This window comes from Fringilla coelebs (assembly GCF_963513975.1).
Source record: "Fringilla coelebs genome assembly, chromosome: 4".
Classification (NCBI taxonomy): Eukaryota; Metazoa; Chordata; class Aves; order Passeriformes; family Fringillidae; genus Fringilla; species Fringilla coelebs.
In genome coordinates, this window is record NC_140032.1 from 13,263,073 (window position 1) to 13,281,930 (window position 18,858).

Genomic DNA, 18,858 nt, shown 5'->3' on the forward strand with positions numbered 1-18,858 from the left:
TGTCCCTTTAACCCTATTTTCAAAGATAGTTGCTGACCTTTGTCTTTTTATCAATGTGTATGGAAATTAATTTCCAGTATATGTCCAGATGGGGCTTGCCCGGGCTTGTCGGGCCTTTGCAGCTCAGCTGAAAGGCGGCAACTGCGGTGTTCTCCTCAGAGACACCTCTGGCTGTTGGAAGCTGCAGCTGGCTCTAAGGACATGCCCAGACAGGCAAAGCTCCGGTTTACCTCTCTGCAGATGCTTTAAGGCAAATGGTGAAGGAAAAGGAGTGGATTCTGTTAGAGAGTTCGATCCAGAGTTTATTCCAATGGCAGGCTTCTGAATCTGGTAACAGCCTCTAACAGAGTAATAGACCGTGTGGCTGCTAGCGCTTTTAAGCCATGGGCAGGTCTCAGGTGCAGGGGATGCCTGGGTGGGCCAATGGCCCCTAGGGATGCAGGGCACCTTTTGAACTCTGCCAATCACTCGATGCCACTTTGGAATGCCAGGATTGACAGACAGCACCAGCAGGGGTCAGGGGTGGGGAGAGGGAAGGTGATTGACACCTGGGAAAGGACAGAGATACCTGAGACAAACTGTGACATCACACTGCTACAAATGTGTCATTTGCTCATTCTCTCCTAGTTTTTGGCAGTGAGGATCCATCTTGTCATTTGATACATTTCCCGTTTTGTTCCAGGGCTGGCTCTGCTGTCTCTGCACACTGTATGAATGTGCACACGCCCTGGGCTTTTTTGGAAGTTGGTTAGTTCGTTCCAGAGCACAGATTTGTCACACAGATAGGATGGATATGCACTTCACCAGGAGCCACTGCACCTTCAGGTACACTTGTGCTATGACCTGGTTCATGTAGCTTTCTCTCTCACACAGTTCACTCAGCAGCCTGTATTCGCTAATACATTATCTGACACTTGCTATTGCTGATGATAATCAGCAAAGAATTATGATCCTTTAAAATGACAGAGGTATTAAATTTGGCCCAGATAATTTAGAAGCAGTAAGCTAAAAGGAGAAGTAACTGCAACTTTAAAGTGACATTCATGATGAAAGTTAGTGCCAAAAAAAAAAACCAAAACAAAGCAATAAGCATCTAGAATTAATTAGTACTCTGTGTATTATTTTATTTTTCTGTTCAGTAACAAGCCAAGACCACATTCTTAAGTGTTTGTTATAGTAATGTTTGCAGAGCAATCTCTTGTTATCACTGGCATCCCTTCCCAATTGTGTCTCATCCTGCACTTGATCCTTTTTTGAGTGTGTCCCTGCATGTGTTCCCTTAGAGTTGTCAACAGAAATCAGAACTAGTTTGCACTTTTTATTCCGATCTTTCTGTTTGAGCTCAACAAAGCTCAGTTGATGTCTCACTGAATTGCCTACTCTTCCTTTTCATCAAGGGCAGAATTGCAAATTATAATGTAATTTCTGTATGAAAACTACTAGTTCATCTGAATTCTTTTCTTTGCCTTTTTAAGTTTGCATTTTCTCTGCAAATTGACCTACTCATTCTTCTAGACTGATAAAATCTGCATGCTTGATGGGCCACTGTCTTCATTGTACTCTTCACCCACTGTTAAAAATCACAAATAAACGGAGTTGCCTTCTAGCCAGAGTTTCTTATGAAGTTTTCTCATATTGGCAAGGATGAAAATCCAGAGGAACTTCTTTTCCTCCTTTCTCCATTCATTTTCTGTGCATATCTTGCTAATTATTCTGATTGCTTCTAAAAAAACCTGATTTGCTTGGCTCTTCTTGATTTAGTGATGGAACAGTCCACTGCTGTGATACTGCCAGTGCACTTCTGAGCATGCATTTGTATCTCTGACCTACAAGACACAGCTGGATTTTTTTTCTGTTCTGTCATTTTTTGTTTGATGTTTTTATGTGGTTTTGGTTTTCTTTGGCCTGTTTTATTTTAATGAGCAGTTCCTCTTCCAGTAGAGGATGCTGATTAAATGGATTTTCAGTATAATCTCTGTGTGCAGATTTACTGGGGAGTGCAGTGGGGACTTCAGTACCCTGTTAGTACTAGTAGATGCCATATGTGTTCTGACATAATGGGATGTAATTGTATGACTCCATTCTTGCCTTCCCAAGGAGGTTGTGTTTCAGGTATCCTTCTCTCTGAGTGGCTTGACCAGCTCATGTTCAAAAGCACTGGTACCAGACACTATGTAAGCTGTAAGCAGTTATAAAAGGAAAAGTCTTCTGTTTCTTGTTTACTGGATTAAGCTGCATTTTACTAGCTTTGAAGCTGTGAAACTACTATTTAAGAATTTAATCTGCCCTGTTTTTCTATCAGCAACTAGGAAAAGTAACTTAACAACTTCCCAAAGTTAAAAAGCTGTTGCAATTATCCTCAGTGTATCACTACACTACCATTAGTTAAACTATTAGTAAAAAATGAAGTGTGCCTCAGGCAAGTATTTTCTTATTTATTTCTAAGTCTGATTTAAAAGAAAATTCTGGTTTGCATTTTTTAATCTTTATTTTATCCTTTTATGTTAAAAAGTGTATGGAAAGTGTAGAGCTCTGCAAACACTACAAAGCTGGGAGGAGTACAAGAAGCTAGACATATAAACACAGGAACTTTATATCCTGTTCAATAGCAGACCAGCCAGAATTTATTAATGTAATCTGAAATGGAAGAGTGAAGTTTTTTCATCAAGGAGCTGTCATACAGCCTTTACTCCATCCTTATTTCCCACCTAAATCTGTGTGCCCTAAAATGCTCAAGTAACTCTCTAGGCTCAGCTCACTGAATGACGTTATGAATTATGCCATACCAGATGGTCTTAATAGTCCCCTTCTGTCTTGGCCTTTGTGGAAATGGATGTAGGAATGGATTTCCTAGCTTTACAAATGCTTAGAATTATAAATGGAAACACTACTAAGAAATAAAGAATAATTTTATGACATTTAGAATAGTTTTAAACAGAGGGGGGGAAAAAAGCCCTGATATTTAGATGTCAAATACATGGCAGTTTTGGAAACAAACACATAAAATATAGAATATTACTTCTAATTAGTTTGTCTTACTGTTTGCTTGCTAATCTATGCTTGTCTACTAGCTGACCAATAAGCAGAGACTAATTTTCAAGTCAGATGAACCATATGCTGATTTTTTATGTAAAACCTGTAATGTGGGATCAGAATGAGGAGATTTTGGTATGATACTCGAAGGGTAGTATAGAGTATTATTATTTAGAGTATACTTTAAGCTTTGTGGAGGAGATTTGGACCCGTGCTTGCCGTACATTGATGATGCAGGAGGGAGCTGCTGGGTTTGTATGGGATGAGCTGATAAGACAGGGTTGTGTGAACTGGTTGTAAGCTTTCCTGTGGCTGGGATTGCAGCAGATACAGGGGAGCTTTGCCATTATTGCAGTGGAGTGTGTAAGAGATCTCTAAGGATATCAGGCTAAATATTGAAGATCTTCTCTTTTCACTTGTATTACTGCAGCAGTGTAGTTGCATTACACATGAGGAAATTTTCATAGATGAAAAAAATAGTTTCAAAACCATGTTTGAGCTAAGGTTTTCTTTCCTTTTTTAAAGAGCACTTATAATAGGCTGTGATCACTACATCACCAGTAAACACAGTTTTTGCTGTAGCAAAGTTTTATCCTGTCACCTATGGCTGTGGAAACACTGTTAAATACCTTCATACTTTCTTTTCTGCTGGTTACCTACAGTGAGTTAATATTTAAAGGACAGGCCCATTTTTATTAATTTAGCAACAAAAAGACATATTAATAGCATTAGAAAATACTAAATGCATAATGTATAATCTAAAATTGAAGTAAACAATAGGAACATTTTTTAATAAATACTGCAGTCAATTTGATATTATAAATGTGCATTATTTTCCAGTACTCTTCCTCTGGTTTGAATTCACAATTTCATGGTACAGCTTCTTTAAAAATTAAGTACTGTATTTAGGATAATGAAAAATTTTTTTTTTTTTTGTACTTCTTTCAGTATTTGAGCTATTCCTTCATCTGAATTGGTTTTGTATTTTTAGGACACTTTATTGGAATAAGTACCAAAGGCAATGATATATTTTCTAGCTGTATTTTCTCCTTATCTGCTCTGTGTTGGTTATGTACAAGATGATAGGAGATACTCTCTTTTCTACATACTTTACCAGTAAAAGTGTTCCTAAAAAAAGCCTCCCAACTTTATAGGAGTGGCATTTTTATCAGTGGTAGTTACTGTACTTTTTATTACATTTTCTGTGACAGTCAGTGTAGCAGGAAAGTTCTCGCAAAGATGGTGAGTCTCAAGAAGGTCTAAGGTGTGTACTTGTGGATTTTATGTTGGAGATTTTTAAAGTGACAAGTTTGTCTTGTTTCTCAGCCATATCATGTCTGAGTATGTGAGGATGACGGATACCGAGCGTGACCAGATAGATCAAGATGCCCAGGTGTTTATGAGAACGTGTGCTGATGCCATTCATCAGCTCAGAACAGAAGGTAAACTAAGCAGCTCTTACATGTTTGGTTTTTTTTTTAGTTCTTGATAAAGGCTAAGGTAATGCTGAATATTGGTGAATAATGGTGAATCTTAAATACTTTAGGAAAAAGATGAGGGAACTCTTGTTGCCTTTTTATTTGAATTGGTGTTAATCCCACTGGCTGATTAGTATTGTAATTACATTTTCTTTAATGATAGTGGAAACAGAAGCCACAGCATAGAATTTTGTGTTCAAATGCACCAGTATTTGAACTTCAAAATTTGTGTAATAGCACAGAAACACTCAAGGTTAACAAGTGTAAAAAATAGAGTCTTAAATATTTGCTACTTGAGTAGTAATTCAGCACTTTGGCACAGAGGCCTAAACCAAAGCTCTCTGAATATGATGGTTGTCTTTTACTAGCTTGTGTACCTGTAAGGTATTACAGGTATAGTACTTCCAAGTTTGAGATAATCAAACTTTAACAGAGTCCTTGTAGATTAAAATTGTTTTTGACTACTTGAATATGGGGTCATACCTTTACTACACTATCTTGTGAAAGTCGTAGAGAGAGAATTTCTGTGTTGCTATTTTCAAGTTGACTTGCTGCATCTCTGTATTTTATTGATACACAAAAGGTTTTCATTAGCTTTAAAATGCCATCTAAACACAGTTGCAGCATTATTCAGAATCTCACTGAATGACAGTCGTGCGTGGGAACTGCATAGTATAAAAATGAAAAATATCTATGTATGTGAATTAAAAGGATTTGACACAAAAAATCCCAAAAATTTCCACATAATCTATACACCAGAAAATTTCAACAAACTGAATAATTTAAGCAAGTTAAATCTCTAGATCTATTTTGGTGTTCTTAGGTAGATGCTGCCTATTCCTGTTTAGAGTTTATTTGACATAATAGAACTCTGGCATATATAAAAATACTATAGGACACTAGTTATTTTCTCTTTTTGGTTCGTTGTAATGACTTGCTGTTTTAGAAAATCTATATTTAAATATAGTTATGTTTAAAAGAAATATTAATATATAACATATATAAAATGTGCCTAGGCTTTTGAATATAACTTGCATATCAACTGAAAGTGCAAAGTGTTATGGAATTCAGTAAAAAGTTTTGTTTTATTTGTTTTGTTTTAAAAAGATTGTTTTATATTTTTTTTTTGTATTTCAGCACACAAGGGTGTCCAGTCTGCTCAGGTGAAGGAGCACAGAACAGCTGTCTTGGACTTCATTGAAGATTACTTAAAAAGTAATGAATATTTATTGAATAGTTACAAATGGATGATTGCATTTTCCAAGAAAGGAATCTTGCTCTTTTAACCTGAAATTTTGTTTACTGCTGTCTTGAACAGGAGTGTGCAAGCTGTATTCTGAGCAAAGAGCCATCCGAGTTAAGCGAGTGATAGATAAGAAGAGACTGTGAGTAGTGTCAAAAAATAGTTTAACTGCGCCTTTTACTTCTAGGACATTCAACAAAACCATTGTTCATGTTTAGATTCTAAGAAGATTGTTTTAATGGAAGTTTGTGGTTGGATGAGCAACTTCTGTGGTCAACAGGTGCATTCCAGGGCTCTTTACACTTCAGGCATGTGAAGTCAAGTCTGAAAGTGGCAGAGTGCCATTATAGTGTTGTAGTTCTCATTTAGGTAAAGGATAAAAGCACCAAATCGGTAAAATGTGAGTTAATAAACGCATTTGACTTCTACAAATTCACCAATTTTTTTTTTTTGCTTTTTTTAAAGGTCCTATCTTTCTGCTAAACAAGTGACTGTGTTATTAATAAATACTACTTGAGATAGGAGGTGTTCATGGCAAGCAGAAACATGATGAAAATAAAAAACTAGAATGTAACTTCTGAACTGAAACAAGAGCTTCCACTGCTTATAGTGGCACTTGTTAAGGCTGCTCATGTAGAGCTGAACACGTCTAGGAGACATTAAAGGTGATTGCTTGCTGCCTTTTTGGTCTGGTAGGATTTTTTTTTCAGTCAAGTTTCAAACCCCATACTTCTTCACTTTCTTTTTCTGTATACTCCCAGCTGGGAGAATGATAGGGAGAGTGAGGAGGTTTGCAATTTATTCAATACCTGAGAGGCTTTCCATGACTTCTCGCTCTGCATTATTTGGATAATAACCTCAAGGTCCATTATCTATATTTTGATTTTAAAAAATACAGTTCTAGAGCATGCACATAAATAAATTCTTGAGCGTTTTTCCAAGACTTGATGCTGGTTTATCAGTTTGGTGTTTGGGTTGATCAGCTGCAGTTACATTGAACGCAGAGAGATGTTTTCAAAAGTTCATAAGTTTATTTTGTTCAGGATGATTCAGCCTGATTAGGCACAATTAGATTCTCTCAAATATATCCTCATGAGACATAAATAGTAGTACATGTGGAGGATCAGACCAAAACCAAGAAAACAAAATACCCTAAACCAGTTCAGAAATTTGGTAAGAAGTAATAAGAGAAAAGTAAAACATTGGTGTTTTTGTAGCTCCCATAACTTTTCAGGAAGAAAACCCATACAGAAACAAACTGTGTGATATTTTTAATGTGTAAAAATACAGAATCTTATCAGTATTCTTCATGTGAAAGAGCTTCAAAGAAAGAAAGCATTGTTCCTGCAGTTGAAGCAGTAGCTAATGAATATCAGCTCTTCTGTTAATTAGAACTCTTACATTATTCTTTCCATGTGAAATCCCAGGATTTCTCAGATAAATAAACAGAGAAAAAAACTCAATTTGATGCATTATTTCAGAAGTTAGAGTACCACTTAACTAAAGAGCAATAAGGCATTAAGAATTAACCCAAAAGATACATTCCTTTTTTTGGAGGGTCCCTCTATGCCTCTCTCTATGGATGCAAGGACACTATAAGACAGGTGTTGACCAGGTGGAGTCTGTATGCATTGCAGATGTGATGTAATGGCTAAATTGTCATTTCAATTAAAATTCAATTCAAATAAACCACATGGCATAGCACAATCTTTATTATGACTTAAAGAAAAATAGTATAATTGATTTGTAACTTCCCTGAGGATTTCAGCAGATGTTTTATGTGATAAGAACGTGTACCTTCTCTTAAAAGAACCAGGCATCTTTTAAACAGTGCATCCCAGACACTTTGTTCATTTTAGATTGGAAGTTTCCTGTATTCCTATACTGTGCACAATAGGGACAACAAACAATAAAGGAATATTTTTCTTTAGAAATAAATTAATCCTAGTGCAGCTCTTCTTTCCTGCAGTTTAGTCAATCTAAAATATGTGCATATCAGACAATACTGAAAAGTTTGCCTTAGAAATATATTTCATCATGTTTCCTTCTATATTGATAACTATCCCAAGCTCTTCAAGAAATTCCCTGAGTGTTATAATTTTCTTACAGAGGTTGCCTTTATGTATTCACTCACATATTTTGATTTAAAAGTTCTGCTGGTTGGGACTAGTTTCACAAAAAGAAAAGATGAGAAATAGAAACACAAGCATTTCTTTCTGTAAAGGTACTTGGTTGTGATTTTCAATTTTAGTGTTTATTGGTATTCAAGATTATATTTAATTTCAATTTTAAACTTCTTTTTCCATTAGAAGATTTTGTGAATTATGTATGGAGTTATTCAAATCAAGCTGGTATTTTTGCTACCTGGGGAATTGGTGTTTTAGTAGTATTAAAACTGTTATTTGAACTGCACAGATATGTAGATAAGTACTTTTTTTCTTATTATTAGGCAAATTTGGGAGAGAGGAGATGAGAGAAGAATTCTTCTCTGTAAAATTACCAAAAGCCCAGTACTTGCAGAGATTTTATCACTAAAAAAGGTTCCTTGTTACTGTTAAATAGCAATCACTCAGTGATGACAATTGCATTATATTCTGTTTTTCACAGAATTTTCTAATTATGGATTAGAATTTAGGCACAATGCAAAGAAGGAACACAAAAAGCAGCACCTTCTGTTAGGCACAGGGGAGAATTGCAAATCATAATGAGATTAACTGCTGATTATATTTGAGAGGGTAGGAAGTGATGAAGGGTAGGGTGGAATCACCTGGCACAGCCGGTGATTCCACCCATTCGGTTTTAGATCTTTACCTTCTCCAACAGCATTACTAAACATTTAACTGCTTGCTATTTAGCAGTTACAGAATTCATTGTAGACAACAATAAACCACAGCAATTCACTGGAAAAAATACCACTAATTTCAACATTTTTTGATGCCACATTGAAACATACTTGACAAGTACTTAATATATAATCATTGAATAAGCTTCTCATGTTTTGCATTGGCTTTGTATTAAAATTACCTAATAGGGACTTAGAAGTAGTATAAGAAAGCTAATTCTATTGTATTTTCTTTATGACAATTGAAAATATAAAGTAAAATTGTCATTATTATTTGAAAAAACATGAAGAAGTAGTGCTTGGCCATTGCTACTAAAAATTTTTCCTATGACCTAGATGTTGGCTTAAAAAAAAAAATTAATACACTGGATGTTTGAAAGGAAGCTTAATAAAGTGTCAGTATTTTTATGCTGTAGCCTTCAACTGTAGTCTCAACTCTGAGCATGTGGTGCATTTTGTCCAGGAATACTATTCATGCTTTCTTTGCCTTTGTAGCAATATTTCAGTGACAGTTGCTAAGTACATTTTGTATCTCAACTGGAAAATCTTTAATGCAAAGTTCACAAGAGTTAAAGTATTGAATTTAGTAATCTGTGTTTTTTCTCATATTAGAGAAATACATCTGTGTAGTATTAGTTAAATCATTGGCTCTTGTACTTCTAGGTCCAAACTTGAACCTGAGCAGAGCAGTGTGTCCAAATCACCTCTTTCCGCTGAAAAATCTTCACAGAGTCCTTTAGAGGATTCTGAAGAAAAACTTTCTGCTGAGGAAAGCAAAGGTAGGAATAAAATGTAGTTACATTTTACTTCTTGTGGCAAGACCTGTCTGGTTGATAGTACTTCCTTCACTTTAGAAGTGCCAGTTGCTATGACTGGCAGGTTTTCCATTTTCATCTTGCTTGAGCTGATCGGGCTTCTGTGAAGCATACTGTAAGACTGAGGAAGCAAAATCTTCAACTTTTTAACATGCTAGCTAAAGAAGTCATATGCTTTGCTGAATTCTTCATCCTCTCAATAACCTCTTTATGTACTCTTTCGTTTTCATTTATTTTTATCAATATCATATCTTCTGAAATTTGTCTGATTTTTCCATATTCCTTTCACTGAATGCAAGGAATTAGAAAGTAGGTCAATGATTCTCTCAGAACATTCTGTAGTTTTTAAGCACACAGACCTTGAGTTGGACACTCCTACAGTAGGAACTCAAAGGAGGAACATGCTCACACAGAGAAGGTTATTGGCTGATTAGATCCAGTAGTTTTGGGGCTTTCTTCTTGACCGCATTGGGTTGCCCTGCTGGGAGAATTTAATCTCATCTTTCAGAGGCAGGAGATAGCCAGAAGTCCAAAGCAGTAACTCTGACCTTGGGGTCATTTCAGATGGTGCAGGTTTTGATGGGGTTTGTGAGCATTGGTTCTCATTCCTGGTTGCCTGCTTCTCAGGCTGAGGGGCTGGAAGCCATTTCAGTTCTCTTAGCCATTTCAGCCTGTCCTGGGATGTGGATGCTGGCAGAGCTTTGGAGCTAAGTGCCTTTTGGAGTACTACCACTATGCAGATAATTTCAGGTTTCATGCCTGAAGATAAATCTTGTTTCTGTGATCCTGAAATTGCTTTCCCTGGCTCGAGGTCTCCCACTTCTGTTGTCTAAAGGAGGCCAAGGTACCCTGTGATTTACAGCAGGAATTTTTTTCCTTCTAATTACATTACATTGTGATAATACTTTGTCAGGATAGAACAAATGCAATGGTTGGCCATATTATTCTGATAAACAGTTGTTGTTTCTTTAGTGATTTTATTAAAAGTAAAGTTTGTCTTTTAGGTGACACCAGGGCCATACAGAGGGTGGATTCATGTGAAGTGGGTGCTCCATTTCTGGATGAAGTCTCTAACACTGAATTTCCTCACAATGTCTGAACAACTTCATTTTCTAATAATGGCTTTGCTTATCTTCCTAACCAGTTTGTACTTCTGCAGCCCTATCAGTGTGCCTTTTTTCCTCCTCTAACACTGAATTTATCGTAAAAAGTACAGGTTTTGATTATGTGCCATTTCTAGTGCTTACCTTTTTATAGTGTGCCATAAGTGATGCAGCACACAGGCACACAGATGAGTTTCACCTTAACCTGTTATCAGTGTTTTGCAGCTGTGAGCTGGTGCCCCTGGAGAAGCAGCAGCATAGTAGCATCTTCATTGCCCTGTGCTCTTTCCTTGTTACCAAATGTCCCTGAATTCTCCCACCACATAGTGTCATTACAATGTTTAGCTCCAAAAATCTGTGCCACACCATGGAAAATACTGTTCCTTGGTTGCCTTGGACACAGCAAACCACTGCAGTAAATAGAAATGCAGCTATTTTGTTTCACATTAATTTTGATTACTCCAGTTCTCACTTGCATGAGTTTTTGCTTTAATTTTTATGAGAAAGTAGGGGTCCTGCCACACAAGTGGTGCTGCTGTAGTACTTATGAGGGGCTGCTGACTAGACTTTGAGAAAACTATGGAACTTATATATCAAAATAAATCTGTCTGGAACAGTATGCAAATGCACACAGCCTGTGATTCCTCACATAAGGGTAAGTGCTGGTTGCTGCTGCTTATAGGAATCAGCCTTGTGACTTTGCTGGTAGGTGGCTGTTGAAGTGTGAAAATAACATGAACAAGATAACTAGGAAACAAGAAGCTCAGTTTAAATTTTACAGCCTTTGATTTATACTTTTTTTTCAAGTAACTTTTCAAATTTTTAGGAAGCCAGAGAAATGCTTGCATTTTGAAATCAGCTCTTTCATCTTCAGGATGTTGGTGGTTTAGAGAATGGTGATAATTTGTTTTTATGAATTAGCCATCAGCAGCATGCCTGGGTCCCTTGGGTTAAATCTCATCTGTAAAGATACTTTTGAGAGCAGCTTGTGGTTCTGTCCTTAATTTGAGCACTGTGATGAACAGCTGAATGTGCTCCCTAATGTGTTGAAGCACAACTTGGGTTTTGTCTGTTTTTTTGGCAGAAACCAAAGCAAAATGTGATTACCTTTATTTTGAGGCAAAGCACCTGTTTACATTAGAATTAGAGTAGACATGCCTCATGGTAGGAGAATAGTCTCTCTGGAGAGTGCTTTTATATACTGGCAGTATTTATTTGCATATTACAAATTTGACATTTAGTTCATGGAAATAAATGTAAATAATGAGTAGCTTTTGAACTGGTCCACAAGCTTAGCAGCTGTCTCCTTTCAGTGTGGAAAGAGGTTCAGAGGATTTGATCATTATTTTATGTCTCTGTCACAAGTTAACTACTACTCTTTCTGAAATAAAAATGTAGTTTGGCTTTTGCTGGCTGAATTGCAGAAGAGCATTATTGTCAGCTCCATGAAAGCTGTAGAAAGCCCAAAACATACCACAGTGACAGGAGGAACCCTGGGGACATACATATGTCTTGCTTACCTCTTACCATATTTCCTTATTAGCCATCACATTGGATACAGGTGCTGTTTTTTAACAGTGCTGGCAGGGCCTGAAACTAATTGGTCCCTCTGGGTTTTCTCTTTTTTTTTTTTCTCCTTAAACTAATTATCTTATTTTGTTTGAACATGGTAAATAATTTATTCTAATTTTGATATAATGTAAATACATTGATTACCTAAACAATTAAGTTTTGTGATTCTGTGAAATGGATTTGAAATACTGATAATACCCCATGGAAAAAAATACTTGGATGCTTTCTAAACAATCTTTAAAGAGATTCTTGGGTTTATATTTTACTACTATAAGGGTTTATGTTTTACTATTATAAGAAGGAACTGATCTATTTTTTGGTTTGGGGTTGTTTTTAAAATAAATTTATTATATTCCTTATCCGCATCCCCCATTTGTAACATTGTCATTGTTTATGCATCCTGGTTAGGTTTTTGGGAGGCCAAGAAAAAAGTTTATAAAGGAGACATAGACAATACTCTTTTACAATATTGATGTTTTCAATAGTTTGCACAAATATTATCATGGAGAATAAAAAGGAAAAACTTCTGCTTGTATCTCTTTTCATATATATGTTTATAAAAAGACTACTCCTTTCAGAGGCTTTCCAAGACAAGTCAGTCTCTTAATGGTGTTGCATTAGTGCTGCTTAAGCAATTGAAAAAAATTGTCTGGGAAGTTACAACAAAACAAATAAAAATGCACATAAATGCTTAAAAGATTGACTGGAATAAATAGGGAGCCAGAAATGTATGAAAAACTAAAAACTAAATCTTCCTGTGTTTTAATTTGCAGCCTGCATCTGATGCTTCAAAGCAGGCTGAGGGTTGATCCATTATGGGTTGGTACAGTTTTCTCTTGGGTTTTTAAGATTGTTACAGCCAGTGGGGAGAAGAGAGGCTCTCTCAAGCCTGCAGTCTTACAGGGTTTTTAAACACGGGTGCTAGAACAGTTTCAGAAACAGTAGATTGCTGGTTTCTTTTCTCTCTTCCAACTTCTTCCTCTATAACCAGAAGTATATAATTAAGCCTAAAATTAAATCTTCCAGAAGGGAATATCCCAGAAATAGCCCTTCAAGATCTTTTATGCCAGACTCATACAAAGATTTATGCAGCTGAATAGCTTTAATCAAAGGGAAAATACTACTGAAATGACTGAAGCGCTTTGATGTGTTATGGTTAATTTGTGGGGTTGGAGCTGATTCCTGTTATATGCTGGAAGACCCCTTGCACAGTGTGGTGTGGGATTTGCATTGTAATAGGACGTTTAAAGAGCATGACCAAATCAAGTTCATCTGTGAGCTTTGCTCAAAACATCTTTGAGCTTCTGCCTTTAGTTTCTGGAAGGAGGAGCTGCTGGTTCTGTCAAGTCTTACTGGAAGATAATACTTTGCATATAGGCTGTCATTTTGAAAATTGTGTGGTTTTATCTGTTAAAAGACAACTGCTACAGTATTTTGTGCCCTAAAAGCTCTTAGTGCATGTTGAGTTGTTTTGCATCCCTCTCAGTCAGTATGTTAATGGAACTCCCTTTAGTTTACAAGATTAAACCTACATGAAGATTTCTGGCCCTGTTCGGAAATTAAAGGTTATTGATGTAATTTTGTGCTGTAAATACAGGGTGAATCTCAGTAACTGACAAAGGAGATACAACAATTTCATGATCAGTCTAAAATGGATGAAAAATTATTTTTACTTTACTATTCAGTGCCCTGTGCTAGAGTGTCTCAAGTGTTTGGTGGTTCTTTTACAGACAGGAATCTGCCCGATGCCCAAAGTAACCTTGGATTATGGGGGGATGGCAGAGGTGAAGATGAGCTGTCACCTGAAGAAATACAAATGGTATGTTTATCCTGTGTCTAGTTGTCCATTTTTTTGTATTTTCTTTTGTATTCACGTGTGGTAAAAAAAAGAGGTACAGATTCACCTAAATTAACTTTTAACATTTTATGCAGAATAATGCTGTAAAAAGATACATTTTTTGCTTGTGACTTCTGGTTCTTCTGGTAGTAGCTAATATTTAAAAATCCTACAAAATATTTACATGGAGACATGAAATTAATAAGAGCTATCTTTCAACAATCAAAATTAAAATTGTTTTCTACCATTGCAATCACAAATTGCTTTGTTTAGTCAGTAAACAGTAGAAGTCAAGGCAACATCAGAAGAATCATTATGAAACTTCTGAAAGAAAAAATTGTTTGCCCTTTTTTCTTGGACAGTTTCTAGAACACAAATAGTTGTACTATTTAACTATTACTGTGAAGTTTACTTCATTCTACTTCTTTTTTTTTTTAATTATCAAAATCAGATTGGTTTCCTAGAAAAAAATAGCAACAAAGTGTCTGTCACAACAGAATTTAATGAATTTTAACATTTTTGCATTTCTCTGCTATCAGCATGTTTATAGATTGATCCAGTTCTGCTTACATTTGAATAGGAAATTTCTGACATAGGTATGATTGCTGACAACCCGTCAGATTTTTTGATACTTGTAAAATTTATAATTTTGAGCATAATTCAAAATTCTTAGAAAACCTAACACAACCTGTCTTGTGTTTATATAAAGAAAGAAAAACTGATTTCAATCAGTAACTGTGCAGATAAAAGAACAGTGAGCCTTATAGGGCAAAGGGCTGCAGCAGTATCACTTTGTGAAGCTTCCTTGGCAGTGATTCGAGGTGTTCCCAGACACAGTGCACATCATTCTTCCAGTCAGAGATGAGTAAGTTGCACACAATTATGGTATGGCTTGTTAAAATGTTCTTCAAAGACTGCTCTGTATGCTCTCATATTTTTCTTGAGTGCCAGTCTAAAATCTAGAGGCTTAATCCTCCTTTCTGTTTTCTTTTTCAAGATAATTCTTCACATATTATCATTCTCCTTTCTTTAGGCACAATACTGTTAGGCCCCTTGCTGTCAGCTTCCAGTGAAACAGGGGAAATGAGAGTTGGGGATGATGGCTCTGACAGGGCCTTCTGACTGAAAACTAATGCAGGTTGTATTTTGTAGGCCTGGATCAAAGAAAAGTCTCCTCTCTGAAAGGGTTTTTGAGCTTTGGAACAGACTGCCCGGGGAAGTGGTAGATTCACCATCCCTGGTGGTGTTTAAAAGACATGTAGATGTGGTACTTAGGGACATGGTGTAGTTATCTTGATCTGTAGTTATCTTGATCTAACAACATGGGTTGTTATCTTGATCTGTAAGATCTTTTCTATCCTAAACGATTCTATGAAGAGGATAGCTTGCAATCTGTAAACTGCTGTGTTGGCTTTAAATTGGGATGGTTTGTGTCATATCATACTTAGCAAATCCTTAGTCATGGTTCCATGATCCTTCATGTAGATAAAATAATGAATTAAAGCCCTGTCATTGCTAAAGCACCAATTCCTATCACTATTTTACCCTCAGGAGAGAGCTTGATGTTGTTCAAAATATTTGCAGGCCTACTGCATGATTTACACAATAAATTTCAGTTTATAATTCTGAATACAGGTATATTAATGTTCTTTACAGTTATTGTGAGCAGATGTCTTGTGATTGCATTGAGTGGGAAAGATCTCTGCTGTTTGGAGTTGTGAAAATATCTACTTTACCCTGACTTTATCTTTTTTTTGGTTGGTTGGTTTTGTCTTAAATTCAGGGACAGCACATCTAATGACTTCTCTCATGGAATAACTAAAAGGAGTGGTGATTATTTCTATTATGCCTTCGATTTTTTAAGCCATATATTAAGCAGTTTGTCACTTTATGCCATACTTTGGTAACAGAATATTTCACTCTCATAAAAGAGGCTACTTCAATAAGCCATAAATCACTGAGCTATACTGATTGCTAGAGCTTGGTTTTATGTTCCCATCATGTAATCCCTTTGTGACACACTGGTGTATGATGTGTTCAGAGCTCAAACCCTTTGTTCAATTGCCTGTTTTAGCATAACTTAACAGCTGTCTGTGCAAGTGCTCCATCAGCCATGATTTCAAGTTGCAAAGATCATTTAGCAGTTTAAAAGGCAATCTGTGCCAGTGGAAGGTTTTAAATATCAAAGAGACTTTTTAAAGAATATTTTCTCAAGTGGATTTGTGCTATTTGTAAAGAATTAAAGTCATTCACTGTTTCTTTACTGAAAATTTGTCTTCTCAATTAGTTACCATCTGTTTTTTAAGGCAGTAAAATAGAGGGTTTCTAATGTCGAATATTTGTACAGATATCCTTGCAGAAGCCAGAAAAAACAATTGCAGCATGGTGGCCCCACTTAGTGACTCAAGGACCAACCAGGGATCACAGCACTAAATCTCATGGCTCTATTTCATTGCTCTGTGCCTTGGCTTTGCTGTGAGGTGACTCCACCAGAACCAGACATATAATAGTCATGAATGTAAAACAGTGCAGTGATGAAGCACTGTTTTACATTCACTGATCATCTACTGCTGTGAAGTAAATATAAAATAAATATATTTTAGGCGATTACATTTTTAAAAATGCTCTGCTCTGTAGGTGGTGTCACTACATACAGCAGTGACAATGACACTTGAATGTGTTGCAACACTGGTATTATTTCATTTGACAAAACCATTGGATCTTTAGAGTAGAAATCAATGGAACCGTGCAGTATGTTGCTCTCTGTTCCCCTTCAATTCATGGAGCTGGGCATCTTCCCTGAGAATTCTACCCCACAGTGAAGGTGGCAGTGCCCAGTAACCTTCCTCTTGTTGAACTGTGGAATCCTTTGACCCAGGAGAGAAGGCTGTTCTTTACCAATGAGGTAGGCGGTGAGTCTCTAGTACAAAAAGAAATCTGGATGTTCAAAGAAATAAAATTTTCTTCTTCATTTTTTATGATAGAAATTGCCCATGGCAGAAGACTAAACCTTTCTCTGTGAGACACACTGTTACCCTTCTTCAAACACATACCTGTCATTTCAGATTCACTTCTGGGAAGTTAAACTTATAAATTTCATGTGTCATTTCCTTCTCTCCTTTTCCAGTTTGAACAGGAGAACCAGAGACTTGTTGGTGAAATGAACAATCTCTTCGATGAAGTCAGGTACAGTTTTCTGTCAGTTGACAGACAGGGGCCCATGTTGGTCCCATGCCCCAGTCAGGCCCCATGTGCAGGGCATTGGCTGCAGGACACCTGCCTGCTCCTGCTCCAGTGGTGTGGGAGGAGCTGGGACAAATCACCCGTGCTCAGGAAAGGAACCATGTGCTGTCCACCTTTTTAAGTACTGAATTTTCCATTTCTGTCCTGTTGTCTGCTGGATATCCAGTTGGCAGTAGGGGAGGTGCCACTGCTGACCCTATGCAGAGGCAGGCATTGATGCCATTCACTCTCCCCAGCTGTGCTGAACACCCAAGCAAGCAGCTGAACACCCAAACAGCTACTTGAGCTAGAAACTGACTTTTGGGTATCAGTCCTAGGCAAGGTGAACTGCACACAGCAGAGTGAGTTTCATATGCTCAAGAAGCATATGAAGAGCGTGAGTCAAAGTCAACTGCTTAAAGGTCAGCGTGGATGTTATTATATGAAATGAAAGAAGGGAGACAGGTGAAGAACCCTGGCAGTGAAAGCTGCTCACTGGGCATTTCTGGGGGTGCCTTTCCCAAGGCTTCACTGTGGGCCGGTTGCCTTCCAACCAGGCACTGTCCAAGCCCTAGTCCCAGGCTGTTGCTGCCTCACAGACAACTGAGGGAAGAGTGGCCTCCTGAGCAGCCACTTACTGGGCTGGAGGGTCTGAATCTGCAGCAGCAAGACATGTTTGCACTAGTTTCTAATGGAGTGTTTCTGTTCTTTGCCAAGACAAATTGAAGGAAAAGTGGTGGAAATCTCCAGATTACAAGAGATATTCACTGAGAAAGTCTTGCAACAGGTTAGTATAATTTAATACTACAGCAGCAAATACAACTTGAAGATTTTCTTAGGGGCATTTTGGTCTTGATTGCCAACTTGTAAATATAAAATTAATGAATCTTCAATACAAGTGTGAAGGAAAAAACTTTTTGTTTTCAAAATCAAGATATTTACTGTTGTTACTTACTGGAATGTACCAGGAATGGAAAGTGAGAGATATGTGTTAGAATGACCCCTCTGCCTCAGAACTTGTGTCCTGTTAAACATGTTATGTAACAGCATCCTTTCTGGAAAAGTTGTCACCTCTTCCAAAAGATCTGGGTAAAATCAGATGGGTTAGATTTGACTCTAGATAAATGGGAGACTTCCTGCTGGTCTTGGTGCTTTCCATTTAGGTTTGTAAAATCACCAATAAAGAAATTACAGCTTTAATGTATTACTCTCTGCCTTTGCATCAATGAAACAAAGATGTTAGTAATACCAGATTTTATTTTACTTTTAAGTTCTGCTTGTTCCCCAAGTCCTTGGAAGTGTTTTTTTTTTTTTTTGTAACATTCATTACTATTTCTCAATTTTATTTCTTTTTTAAACAGGAGACTGATATTGACAATATCCATCAATTAGTTGTGGGTGCAACAGAGAACATAAAAGAAGGCAACGAAGACATAAGAGAGGTAATGTATTGAAGTTGTGTTTTAGACTCATTTCTCTTAACTTTCAGTTTTTCAGGTGTTGCTTTAAAACAGCACGTGTGAGCTCGCCTATGGGACTGGTGCAGTGGGTGTTGGGTGTCAGGACAGGGGTTTGGGAAAACTGTTCAAGGTAGCTGAGCTTCTCAATAGTTCACATTTGCTAAGCATGATCGGAATAGCTACACAGGACTGCAGAAATCTACTTGGCCTCAGCAGTTTTTAAACATGAAGGTCACCTGGCTTGCATTCAGAG

At 36.9% G+C, this 18,858-nt stretch overlaps 1 protein-coding gene across 3 annotated transcripts in view; it reads left to right on the forward strand.

Moving 5' to 3' along the window:
- Positions 1-18,858, forward strand: part of STX18 (syntaxin 18) — a 61,633-nt gene that overhangs the window by 39,986 nt on the left and 2,789 nt on the right. For 2 of the 3 annotated variants that reach the window (XM_084204674.1, XM_084204672.1), the window contains exons 3-10: positions 4,360-4,475; positions 5,649-5,726; positions 5,830-5,896; positions 9,260-9,375; positions 13,817-13,905; positions 17,051-17,109; positions 17,863-17,932; positions 18,507-18,587. In XM_084204674.1, the coding sequence (XP_084060800.1) occupies positions 4,360-4,475; positions 5,649-5,726; positions 5,830-5,896; positions 9,260-9,375; positions 13,817-13,905; positions 17,051-17,109; positions 17,863-17,932; positions 18,507-18,587 (676 nt within the window). Of the gene's footprint in view, positions 1-682; positions 826-4,359; positions 4,476-5,648; positions 5,727-5,829; positions 5,897-9,259; positions 9,376-13,816; positions 13,906-17,050; positions 17,110-17,862; positions 17,933-18,506; positions 18,588-18,858 lie in introns of all 3 variants that reach the window. The other variant, XM_084204673.1, reaches the window with a different exon arrangement.